This window comes from Natator depressus, chromosome 2 (genome assembly GCF_965152275.1).
Source record: "Natator depressus isolate rNatDep1 chromosome 2, rNatDep2.hap1, whole genome shotgun sequence".
Taxonomy (NCBI): domain Eukaryota; kingdom Metazoa; phylum Chordata; order Testudines; family Cheloniidae; genus Natator; species Natator depressus.
This window is the reverse complement of record NC_134235.1, coordinates 115,884,798-115,898,056: the sequence shown is the minus strand read 5'-3', so window position 1 is coordinate 115,898,056 and position 13,259 is coordinate 115,884,798. Positions and strand designations below refer to the sequence as shown.

At 42.1% G+C, this 13,259-nt stretch overlaps 1 protein-coding gene across 2 annotated transcripts in view; it reads right to left on the bottom strand.

Moving 5' to 3' along the window:
• Positions 1 to 13,259, bottom strand: part of ECI2 (enoyl-CoA delta isomerase 2) — a 65,194-nt gene that overhangs the window by 13,841 nt on the left and 38,094 nt on the right. The window contains exons 2-4 of one of the 2 annotated variants that reach the window (XM_074944925.1): positions 11,488 to 11,653; positions 9,264 to 9,362; positions 416 to 601 (exon numbers count right to left, since the gene is read on the bottom strand). In XM_074944925.1, coding sequence (XP_074801026.1) covers positions 416 to 601; positions 9,264 to 9,362; positions 11,488 to 11,653 — 451 coding nt within the window. The remainder of the gene's footprint in view (positions 1 to 415; positions 602 to 9,263; positions 9,363 to 11,487; positions 11,654 to 13,259) is intronic. The other variant, XM_074944926.1, reaches the window with a different exon arrangement.

The window sequence follows — 13,259 nt, the reverse complement described above, 5'->3', positions numbered from 1 at the left end:
ACACACCAGAACTGGAGGGAAAATAAAAGGCAGCTTTCTGCTTTTGAAAACACACCACTAAGGCATTATGCTGAAGAGACAAATACCAAGAGGAAGAGCAGCTGCTGCTTGAGGCTATGATTGGGCATTAGCACAGTATATTCTTCCAAGTTACTTCACAAAAATGTAGCTGTTCACCATGTGTCCACGTGCATCACTATACCAAACCGTGGGTCTCATCTGCTCAGTGCTGAAGGTTTCGATTCCCATTGGCTTCAATGGGAGTAAAGGAAGTCAGCATCTCATAGGATTGGGCCCACAATATTTGAAAGACACTCCAAAAACTTGTTATAAAACTTCACCACCACATGTCAGCGAAACCAGGTTTTTAACCTGATGTAAGATCATATTTAACCCCTAATGTCAATGTCTTTACCTGTGTGGTGATAGCATTTTTCTTCTCAGGGCGGTTTAGCATTATCTTAGTGATGTTGTCTGTGGTGGTAACCTGTAGGGTTTCGTATCCATGTTTGCTGTCCGGAGTGGTATCTTTCACCTGGCTAGAAGACTCAGAAGAGACCAAACCTGACACAAGGTCAACATATTTCTGTCTGGCATTGTCCTGTGGGGAGGAAAACCCAAAAATATTATTAAAAAATGCTGGAGTCCAGCTCAGTCTCCTCTGCTTAGTGCAATGATGAACTGAAAATAGGAATTTCTTCTCAGTGTAAATCAAACTAGAAAAATCCGTTTAAATAGAAGTTATGTTCATCAAGGTGACCAAGATGCAAATAAGGATGTTTACTGAATGAACACTTTGTACGTTTTGTGTCTGTTGAGAGCAATGGCAAAGGTTTTGATGGTGTTGAGCATTGCCAGTTTCAGGGGGAAAATATGTCTTGAAAATCCTTATGGTAGAGTATGCTAAAGGCAAGGATCATCACTTGGTTTTCCAGATTTGGGACAAGAGAGCTCTCAAGGTATTCTATACTGAGACACACATTGGGACATTCCTTCAGCAAAACAAAAATTTTATTTCAGAATGTAAGTACTGATGGAAAATAAAATGCCAGAAAAGGAGGGTAAGACACATTTTAAACAGTAAGCTACAGACATGAAAGAAAACTAAATGTTCAGCTCAAAATAAAATACGAAGTTCTCAAAAAAAATAATCTGTTAACAGTGTAAAGATTAAGAATACTGTAAATTCTTTGTGTGTGTCACTTGAACTTCAAGAATGGATTATTCTCTAGTAATACGAGTTGTTCAGCCTATTCTACAGGGTGCAGAGAGCCCATTTTAAAACAACCATCTACAAACACCCACACACACATTTTGAGGCTCTTATAGTTTCATCAGAGAACTGCTTTTCTGTATGCATCAGTCTTTTATTTTGATAAGATTGCTCAACAGATTTTTTTTTTAAACTTCCATATGTAAAATACTGATATCTCAAATCTTTACACTTTGTAATCTGAATTCTTTTATGGAGTGATAAGAGTCTTTATTCATTCTAGGGTGCAAGAATGACCCAGACTTGCTCTTCTCTCACTCTAAGAGGTGACATGGGAATAAACATTTAATTACAAATGGTAACCTTCCAAACAGAAAGATTTGCCAGTAACAATGATCAGAGCATAAGACTGGTCAGCTAGCTCCCCAAAAAAACCAGAAAAACCAACACCAGAAAAACCCTCACCTTCTCTCTCCCCTTTTCTCCTCCCACTTCCAAGTGATTTGGGAAACTTCTTCCTAATGATAGGTGGAGCTCAAAAGTTTCAATTCACAGAAGTACTTTAAAACTTCTGGATGCTTATCCAAAGGCTTCTTGGTCTAAAAATTGTACTGGAATCTCATGACAGACCCTCTATGTTTCTGGAAGAAACCAGTAAGTGTCGAGACACAGGAAAAATTGAGGGGAGGGAAATTTAAACCAATGCTGAGTTCCAAAGTGATTTCAGTTCAGTTCTAATTTTGCATACCCTGGTTTACCTCATCTTTATGCCCCCATACCAAAGGTTCAAGTTTTTTGGTTTTTGTTTACACACAACCTTAACTTTTCCCTCTTTCAGCAATGCCCCAGTTCTCCCCATTAACACACATACTTTTACTTTGCCAACCCCAGAGGTGCTACAGTGTTCAAGCTCTTCACCTCCTCTTGCAACCCATTCACTCTCACCCTCAAGATTCCATCTAACACTATTAAAAGATAGACAAGGGGGGAAAAAGGTAGTCCTCCTCCATTTTCCCTAAGGCTTCTCCCTTCCCCTAGCAACCATCCCCATTTATCCCCCTCCCCATGCTGCACCCCAAGCCCCCCTCCCCTTATTCCACCACTCCTCCACCTCCTAATGTCCATCTCCTCCCAGGAAACATTCACACATTTAATTCCAGTCGTCGTCCCCACCCTCCCAGCCCCCCAAGACTTTGATTACATTCCCCCAAAATAAAATTGCCACCCAGGAGGCACAAATTATAGCAGCCTCCTGCCACTCAGTCAAAATCCTTTTGTCTTAAGTTAATCACACACGCCTACCTATCCATAGTTATGTTAAATGAAGGATGTTCAAAGCCATCAATCTTGACGAGGTCTGCAATTCATCTAGTCATTAGTATCGCTCAGGGCACACCGACACTACAAAATTAAGTCGACCTAACTTATGCTGGCATACAGCCATGCAGTAATTACATCACTTGTGCGTGTCTACGCTTTGCTCACGTCAGTGGCATGCATTCTCACCAGGAGTACTTCACCCAAGCATATTGAAGCATGTCAGTATGGGGCATTGTGGGATGGCTTTTGAAAGCCAGCAACAGTCAATGTAAGTAACTCAGCATCTACACGGACACTGTGCCGACCAAACTACATTGACACTGACTCTGCATCTCTCGTGGAGGTAATTATTAAGTTGGCGTAGTGAGTGAATTACGCTGGCAGGAGCTAAATATTAGTGTAGACACTTACAGAGTCAGGTCAACATAAGCTGCCTTGTGTCGACTAACTGTAGTGTACAGCAGGGCTCAGTTTAACAGTACAAGGCAGCAGAAGGAAACTGGGTTTTTGGGGTGGGGGGCTGTAACTTGGGAACCTTTTAGTCAAATGACCCTGTGGTTGGACCACTAACACTCCCTGAGGCAAATCAAATTTCAATGCAATTCAAGTAACTGTTCAGATTTTAGAACACTTAAAGGAGTTGAGCTTTAAAGCATATAAAATGGTGGGAAAAAGAAACTCTTGCCATTTTTCTGTATTGGAATATGCCCACTATAAAAAAAATGTACATTTTCTTAAACACCATTCAATTTGGGCACCCCAAAGATTTAGTGGTGCCATGCACTACCTTGGGTAAAACTTGACAGATTAAGACTTATTTTGACCCATATCACATCAGCAGTTTGATCTCTAGCACCGCACAAAAAAGCCCACCTAGAAACTTTTTGAAAAATGGCTAGTTCTGGGGAGAGGGGGCTTCTCTCTCTAGAACCGCTAGCTGAAATGACCCCAAAATTGGGTCACTAACCCTATCCAGGCACTCTCCTGATAAACACCAAATTTCAAAGAAATCCAAATATGCATGTCAATTTTAAAGGCCTTAGACAGGTTGACCTTTAAACAGAAATTGTGATGCAACCGTAACTACAATAGTGCTGCTGCTGGGATGTCCAGTTTTGCTATTGATAACTGGCTGGAGGCTGCTGCTACACCTGGCTCAGTTTTGGTTGCTGCTGATTTGTGCTCTGCGTGGCCCATCTTGATTTGCATTAGGTTGTCACTTATGGCCTAGTCTTCCTGACTTGTCACCTTAGCATGAATCTGATCAGCATCTGTGGTGGTTTTATGTTGCTGCAAAGGAGAACTGTGCAGACTGATAGCTGCAGATTTGGGCTTGGTGCTGCATGAATGAACTCCTTCCCATGTTGCTACTTCAATCCAGAAGAAGGATGGTCAATGGTACTACTGCTGGATGAGCTGGGTCAGATATAGGCCAAACAACAGCCAGTGCATGCCTACATGCTTCAATATCTTACAGACTTACACACTGCACAGCTTGACACATGATTAACTCCAGAGGACATTTGGTGCTGTTGTTGAAATAACAGAAGATGTCAATTAGGAGCTCATCAGGCGTAAGGCTGCGTGTCAGTTATGGAGGTCACTGATTCCATGACTTTCTGTGACATTTTGCAGCAGCTGGCTCCGGGGCAGCAGGTTGGCGTGCAGGGCGGCACTTACCTCAGGGGCGGGCTCCCCGGAAGTGGCTGGCATGTGCCTGCAGCTCCTAGGCAGCGAGGCCAGGGGGTTCTGCACACTGCCCCTGCCTGCAGGCACTGCCCCCGAAGCTCCCATTGGCTGCGGTTCCCAGTCAATGGGAGTTGCAGAGCCAGTGTTCGTGGCAGGGGCAGCGTGCGGAGCCCCCCTGGCCTTCGCTCCTTCTAGGAGCTGCAGGGACATGCCAGCAGCTTCCAGGGAGCTACGCGGAGCCAGGTAGAGAGTCTGTGAGCCCTACCAACCCTTCCCTCCCCCCAGCACCAGCAGGGGTCCCAGGCCACGCGCCACCACCCACCCTCCCCCCAGCACCAGCGGAGATCCCGAACTGCGCGCCATCACCCACTCCCACTATCACCAGCAGGGTCCTGAGCCGTGCGCTGCAGGCCACTGCCCACCTGTCCCCCCAGCACCAGCAGGACTCCGCCCACCTCCCCCCCCCAGCACCAGTGGGGATCCTGGGCTCCCCCCAGAGCACCTCCTGCCCGCCCCCCTCCCAGAGCACCCCCGGCCCAAGTTTTAGTTAGGGGTATATAGTATAAGTCATAGACAGGTCACGGGCCGTGAATTTTTGTTTACTGCCTGTGACCTGTCCATGACTTACTAAAAATACCTGTGACTATAACATAGCCTTAATCATGATATTTTGCACTTCTCTCAGCTGTGATGTGCACAAGGTAAAGTGGGCAGCCCACAAGAGACAGATGTTTCTCTTGAATAAACACTGCAACACCCTTGTGCACGCCCATCATGACAGAAGCACTGTCGCATAAAAAGCCAAGCGGTTTGACCGTGGGACTTTCCTGGCATCCATATTTGAATTCAGAAGATGAAAAATATTCTCTCCAGTGGCACACTGTACGGATTGAGACTGATAGCAACGAGGTGATCACTTTACCTTTGCTATCATTAAAATGCTGAATAATGATTGGGAATAGCTTGCTGGCATCTGCACCACTGCTGCTGTCCTGGGCTAGACTAAACAATGAACAACGCATGTTTTCTGCTCGATGGTCCACACTGTCATTTGCCATCTCTTTGATAATGGCTGTCGTCTTTGTGTGCATACATACATATTTCCTGGCGATTTCCGAATCAGGAAATGCAGTTTTCAGCAGCTTTGAGACATGATTGCTCACCACAACTGACAAGTTATGCTCAGCAACAAAACCTGTTACTAACATTTCAGCACAGGTCTCACTCTCGTTGATGTCTGCGGTGAAGAATTGTTTTATCTGCATGCTGCTGGCTGGTGTTTTTGCTGTCTCAACATGCTTTTTTGCACAATGCAAATTTTCACATTGTTACGACAGCCATGCATGATGGATATGTCCACGTGACATAGGTCACAGTACACATAATTTTCACCCTCTCTCAATAGCTTAATTACTTTAAATTTGGTTGCATAGCCCATTTTGAACTTCAGAAACCATTCCACTCAGGGTTTTCCTGGGATATTTGACTCATTTTTATCACCCACATCAGCCATTTTTATCAACAATGGCAGCTGGTGAACTCTGGGGGAAATGGGGTGTAGCAAAAAATAAATTATGCCTGCTTGCCCCCATGACACTCCTTTCACTAGAGGTGCAACCAGAATTTTCATAAGGAGGGCACCCAAGAGGCCTGCACATGAGTATCGGGTTCCCCCTTTGCATAGCCATGACCTCTCCCAATCCCCCTGGGGGCCCAGCTGGCATGCTCTCAAAAGTTATCTGATGTGGGGGACTGGCAAATTTTTTTTCCCCAATGTGCGCGCAGACCGGCAGCCGATGGCTCGCGGACTGGCATCGGTCCGCAGACCACCACTTTGAGACCACTGATCTAGACCACATTAATATAGTCCAGCAGGGTCTACATGGGGCAGTTAGAGCACGACACACATCTTGTAGCATGACACACATCTTGTAGCATGGGCTGTGCAACCAGTGCCACAAACCCCATTCAAAATTGCTGAGGCTTCCTTTCTATCAGACCTTCACAGTTCAGTCTGTGCATGTGCCAGGGGGAGAAGAACGAACCCCATGGCCACGACACTATTTGCTGCATTTGTTGGACCCAAACAGTGGCAAGTGACACAAATGTAATAGATTTGAGGCCTGAATTTATAAATGTATAAATCAGGAGATTATGGAAAATAAGGGAGGATTGGCATTTCTGCCATTGAACTGGCCAGTTTCAAAATCCAGAACTAGGTCTGCTAAATACAGTAATGTGACTAGGAAGAAGCAGTCAGGCCTATGGCAGCATAGTGCAAAGACCTAACTATAGTTTGTACAAGGCAGCTCAGCCTTCAGTGTACTGGTGCGGCCACCCCACTCAGACAATGCACAAAGAACCATTACTTTCTCTCACTGTGAACATCACTGTGCATGGTTACTATTCTAGAATCATAGAATCATAGACTTTAAGGTCAGAAGGGACCATTATGATCGTCTAGTCTGACCTCCTGCACAACTTAGGCCACAGAATCTCACCCACCCACTCCTGTAACAAATCCCTGACCTATGTCTGAGCTACTAAAATCCTCAAATCGTGGTTTAAAGACTTCAAGGTGCAGAGAATCCTCCAGCAAGTGACCCATGCCCCATGCTACAGAGGAAGGCAAAAACCTCCCAGCCTCTGCCAATCTGCCCTGGAGGAAAATTCCTTCCTGACACCAAATATGGCAATCAGCTAAACCCTGAGCATGTGGGCAAGACTCACCAGCCAGACACCCAGGAAAGAATTCTCTGTAGTAACTCAAAGCCCACCCTATCTAGCATCCCATCACAGGGCAATGGGCATATTTATCGCTAATAGTCAAAGATCAATTAATTGCCAAAATTAGGCTATCCCATCACACCGTCCCCTCCATAAACTTATAAAACTTCGTTTTGAAGCCAGATATGTCTTTTGCCTCCACTGCTCCCCTTAGAAGGCTGTTCCAGAACTTCACTCTTCTGATGGTTAGAAAGCTTCGTCTAATTTCAAGTCTAAACTTCCTGATGGCCAGTTTATATCCATTTGTTCGTGTGTCCACATTGGTACTGAGCTTAAATAATTCCTCTCCCTCCCTGGAATTTATCCCTCTGATATATTTATAGAGAGCAATCATATCTCCCCTCAGCCTTCTTTTGGTTAAGCTAAACAAGCCAAGCTCTTTGAATCTCCTTTCATAAGATATGTTTTCCATTCCTCGGATCATCCTAGTAGCTCTTCTCTGTCCCTGTTCCAGTTAGAATTCATCCTTCTTAAACCAGAACTACACAATATTCCAGATGGGGTCTCACCAGTGCCTTGTATAACAGTACTAACACCTCCTTATCTCTACTGGAAATACCTCGCTTGATGCATCCCAAGACCGCATTAGCTTTTTTCACAGCCATATCACATTGGTGGCTCATAGTCATACTGTGATCAACCAATACTCGGAGGGCCTTCTCCTCCTCTGTTACTTCCAAGTGATGCATCCCCAATTTATAACAAAAATTCTTGTTATTAATCCCTAAATGCATGACTTTGCACTTTTCACTATTCAATTTCATCCTATTCTGAAGTACTGCAGTCTGTAAACATTGTTTATTAACTGTAAGTCCTTTTAAAAAGTAGTGCATCAGTGAAGAGTGATCAACAGTTCATGATTTGAGAATCAGAACATGAGAGATAGCTCTTACGAGAGCTACCACAGCATAATCAATATGAAAGAAAGAAATCATTACCCCTCTGACAATGATTGGGTAAGCAAGGTTAGCTATATTATTGATAAGCTAAGTGAAGAAAAAATATTTCTGATGCAATAGTTTGTCTTCTAGAACTAGCAGAAGTTGTTTTAGGAAAGTCAGATTTTGCCAACTGACACGACTTAGGGAGAAGATATTTGGCTTTTTACTCTGAAAAGTGACTCACTCTAAAATGCCATAGTGGGAAACACATTTTTATTCTTTCTCAATAGATTCCATATAAAAAACTGTGCTTAGTTTAAAAATAAAAATATATAGTTCTTCTATCAGCTTTGCAAACTCATCCTTGGGCTCTGGTAATCTACCTGCATTAGTTTGCAAGGCTTACAGTTAGAACCACTGTATTTTTACTTATAAACTAAGAATACTTTTTAACATGGAATCTATTGAGACAGAATAAAAATGGGATACAACTAGGCTATTTTTTAGAGTCACTTTTCACAGTCTTTTAGCCTATAAGTCCCCTATTTCACGTGACAAGTTATCAACATCCATGAAATGAGCATTCACGATGGAAGATTTCTTCCTCTTTTAAAGAAAGAGATAGAAACTAGCTTAATTCCACTTGTAAAGTCCACAAAGTAGGCACAAATTTGTTTCTGGGTTAGTGTTGTTTATCAGCTAAAACCAAATTAGACTTTAGTCTAAAGATCCTCACCTTTAACTTCCTTATGACAACACCCAATTCATCAACATATACGTTAGCCAGGAGGCCTGGGTAAGACTAGCATTTGGAACAAGTCATTTTCCGTCCTGGATCAGCTGATAGAATATCCTATAGAACTAAGGCTTTTTATCTCTTCCTAGAACACCAGAAGCATGCTCTCTCTCTATTTGTATATCCATTCAACAAATAAGAGAGACAAAGGGAGGTAGACACCCTTGTTGTCCCCCACATATACACACTTGGGATTAATCTGTATGGCAATGAAAAGTGCTATAAAGCCCATTTCATTTTTTATTTTTTAAAGAAATGCTAAAATGTGACCCAATTAGAATGACACTTTTAAAAGCAAGCAAACACACAAACCTTCCTTGAATAAGTAATTACACCTAATACTCTTGTAGATTAACATTTCCATCAACTGTTGGTAACACTTTACTCCAAGTTTATAAAGCAAAAATATAAAACCAAAATATTTTAGAACTTTGTAAGACATAGTGCAGAATATGCTGATGTCTGAAACAGACTTTCAACTAACACACAATATGATTACACACTAACCCTTCACTAATCAGTATCAAATATCTGGTTTGTAAATGAAGTGATGAATTGAAAGCAGTGCTATATTCACCTTAGACAAACTGCCAAGTGAACTCCATGCATCCCATTTTGCCTTCTTGACAAAATCAAGCACGCCAGGCGTCGGAGAACTGCAGGGACCCTCAGTAGCCTGTATAAAGGGTGGAATAAACTCATGTAAGCTTTCAAGTAAATTCAAATTTCTCAATCAGTAGGCTGGGGGCAAAGAACACAACCACTATCAATCATTACATGATCATGGCACAGAAGCTCTGAAAACAAACAAGTATGCTCCAAAGAAAAGAGTACTGTAAAGTCACTATGTCTATATTAAGTCTTTTAAGTATTCAAGATAAGCATGTAAGTTCTCAGGAACCCGATCTCAATATTGTACAGACTCCAACCATTTTAATGAATTTTAAAAAACCATGCTTTTAAAAGGTGTATTTGTGTATACAGTTTACAAAAATATCGCTGCATGAGATCAATCTTTCTTTAAGAAAAGCACATTACATATACAGGGAGAGAAATATTTAGACCCCAGAAAAGTAAGTTTACTAGCTTACTTATGTTAGCTGTTACTGACAATAACATGTAAGGGTCTATCTTTAAAGAGTGTGTGTTCTTGTATTTTATTAAAAGAACAATTAGTTCCTTCAATACAACAAGATACGGCCCAGACTAACCCTCTAGATTAATCTCTCCTCCCATCCACTTCATACCAGTGGTCCGCGGACCCCTGGGGGGGGTCTGCACACTATTTTCAGTGACCTTTCACAGAACCCTTAGACTAAAGTTTCAGATCCCAGAAAAGGCATTTCATTTTTCTGATCAAAAGTATGGGAATACCTCCATCTGCAAGTCAAAACCTGGAAGTGGTGTTGTTACGATATAAGTCCACAGTTTAACACCCTTTCTCACGCTGCGTCAAATGCCAGGCCAAGCACGTGCAACATTTATAGTTGAATTCTGTTCAGCCAGTTTTCAGTCTAAGACTTCTATGGTAGGGGACATGGACCACAGGATCCGCACCTCTATTTGAATGAATTTTTTTAGGGGTCCACAAATGAAAAAAAAAAAAAAAGTTTGAAAACCACTGCTTCATACCATTACAAAAAGATTCCTTTAGGGTAGTAAGACCCACCCCACTATAGAGGGCTTGCATAATGCCCTCTGTCACATTGTCCACTTTAAGCCTTAGTAATAAATAATACGATGGGTTGAAACCTAAGTTCCTCTAAGCTGCACGGCTGTGCAGCAGCCTATCAAGTACCATGCAGGCACTCAGGGCTGCAGTGAGGAGGTGCAAAGGCGCCTCTCCTGCAGCTCCAGCCCCGGAGCTGCTGTGGCCAGGGAGAGGCACCTCTCCCACCCAGCCCAGGTTCTGCTGCGATGAGAGAAGACTCGGGGGAGTCTTCTCTCCCAGCTGTGGCCCTGGGGCAACCTGCACCCCAAACCCCTCATCCCCAGCCCAGAGCCTGCACCCCCAGCTGGAGCCCGCACCCCCCGTGCATCCCAACCTTCTGCCCCGGCCCTGAACCCCTCATTCCCAGCCCAGAGCCCAAACCCCCAGCTGGAGCCCTCACCCCCTTGAACCCCAACCCTCTGCCCCAGCCCTGAGCCCCCTCATCTCCAGCCCTACCCTTGAGCCCGCACCCCCAGCTGGAGCCCTTACCCCCCAGACCCCTCCCACATGCCGAACCCCTCAGCCCCACCCCTACCACATATCACCTCCATATTGGTTCACATAACACAATTAATTCCGCACATGCATGGGAAAAATTAGAGGAAACATTGGTTGAAACTATAATCATTTCACACAAACTAAGTGGTGGATTAATTTTGAGTAATTTTTTACCTCAGAAATAAATTCTGTACGAATATAGGACCTGTACAACTGCTAAAAGGGAATTAATTGGATTCTATTTCTTCTTGTGCATCAACAATTCCACACACACTCCCAGTCCAAATCAGACACACCTCACATCACACTGACGGTAATGGAATGGTACAGGTGTCACTGAGGGCATAATATGACTCACAAACCAGTTACTGGTGATTATTCATGAGGTGAGAAGAACTCTGCTGGACTCTCAGAGCTCAGGCTGAGTTGGCAGAGCTGTCATTTATTCAAAAACAATTTAAAAGCATTTTTGAAATGCAATGAAGTTGCTCAGACACAAAATGTAGAACCCTATAATGCCTTTTAAGAAGAATTCTTTTACAGTCACTTTTCAGACTATAGCCACAATTTAAACAAAAATTGTCTGACCTACCTGTTTAAACAATGCGTAGAGCTTCAACTTTACTTCATTACCAGGGTCCTCCTTCAAAAGCTTCAGCTGATCTTTAGCCTTTTCAAAATCTTCCTGACTGACTCGCATGACAGCTCCAGTCGTGTGCAGCTGAATTACAGGAAAACAGACAGCATGCACTGTCCTACTAGAAGGAAAACAAATATCTACTTATAGCTAGCTGTTTTGTCTGCTGTAACTATAAATGTTGTTTTTCAAGATGTTTAATGTTTGCCTTTAAAAAAAAAATATTCACAGGGCCACAAGTAAATGTTCCAAAAAAAACCCAACCAACCACCCAGTAAATAAATACAAAAAAAGTTACAAAAAGTCACTGTAGAAGTTTGATGCAACTCGTAGCATAATTAACCTTTGAACAACTAGTACCTAACCCTTTCCTGTACATAAAATAGAGTGCCAGAGATAGGAGTCCACCAGGATGCTGCCAGAAGAGAAAGGGGACAGAGGGAGAAAGTTATGTGATCAGGTGCCAGCCAAGCTGCAAAACACCAATCAGTTGCACGGGTGGCAAATTGATGTTTGTTTTTACCTATAAATCCATAACTCCACTGATTCAATCTATTCTGGCTGCACTGGAGAACACAATGGAAAAAAAAAGATTGTTAATGTGTTCAATGTAGTGTATACAGTAGAACCTCAGGTACGAACACTTCAGGAATTGAAGTTCTTTGTAACTCTGAAATGTTCATAACTATGAACAAAACGTTATGGCCATTCTTTCAAAAGTTTACAACTGAACATTGACTTAATACAGCTTTGAAACTTTACTTTGCAGAAGAAAAATGCTGCTTTTAACAAATATAGAAAGAGTTTCCTTATCTTGCCAATTTTTTTTAAATCTCCCCTTTATTTTTTTAATAGTTTAGGTTTAATACTGTACTGTACGTGCATTTTTGTGTGTGTGTGTGGGGGGGGTGTCTCTGTTGTTGCTTGATTGTGTGTACTTCCAGTTCCAAATAAGGTGTGTGGTTGATCAGTCAGTTTGTAAGTCTGAGGTTTTACTGTATTTAGTTTACAAGCTACATAAGTCTAAAAAAAAAAAAATCTCTTGTAGTCACTATAATTTTTTATAAACTCCTCAAGTCCAAATATATCTAACATCAAATACTGAAGTCTATTCATCTGTTTCTCCTCTATGAAGACCGGGAATCAAGAGTAATTCCAGTGAGGGTTGTGGAGTTGCACCACTTTTCTACATTGGTGTAAGAGAAGAATCAGTCCCAAAATGTTCTATTGACATTTGGGACTACAGCTGGTCAAAATATTGTACTGAAGTTTTTCATCAGAAAATGCAGTTTTTTGTCATAATTGAAAAATGTTTTGCAGGAATGTAGCGATTTCAATTAAATCTTTTCTGTGGAAAAGGGTTGAAACTAATCATTTTGACTCATTTCATTTTTGTTTTCACTTCTACATTCTAATAATTTTCACTTATACAGCTGATATTTTATCTACTATAATATTATCAAAAGTGTGTGAAGGTTTCTGAATAAAAAATTTTCTGCATTTCTGTTTTGTGAAAAAAAAAATTGACTTTTTGTTCCAATTAAAGAAGGAAACAAATTTTACAATGTCAGTATTTCTCACAGAATGGAAATTCCATTTTCTAACCAGCTCCAGTTGGGACATTAACAGGTAAACATTTTCCAGGTCTTAATTTCATATCATTCTTAGTCATTCTGTTAGTACTTACAGTACAAAAACATTCTTTTGCAGATCAGATCCATAGCAAG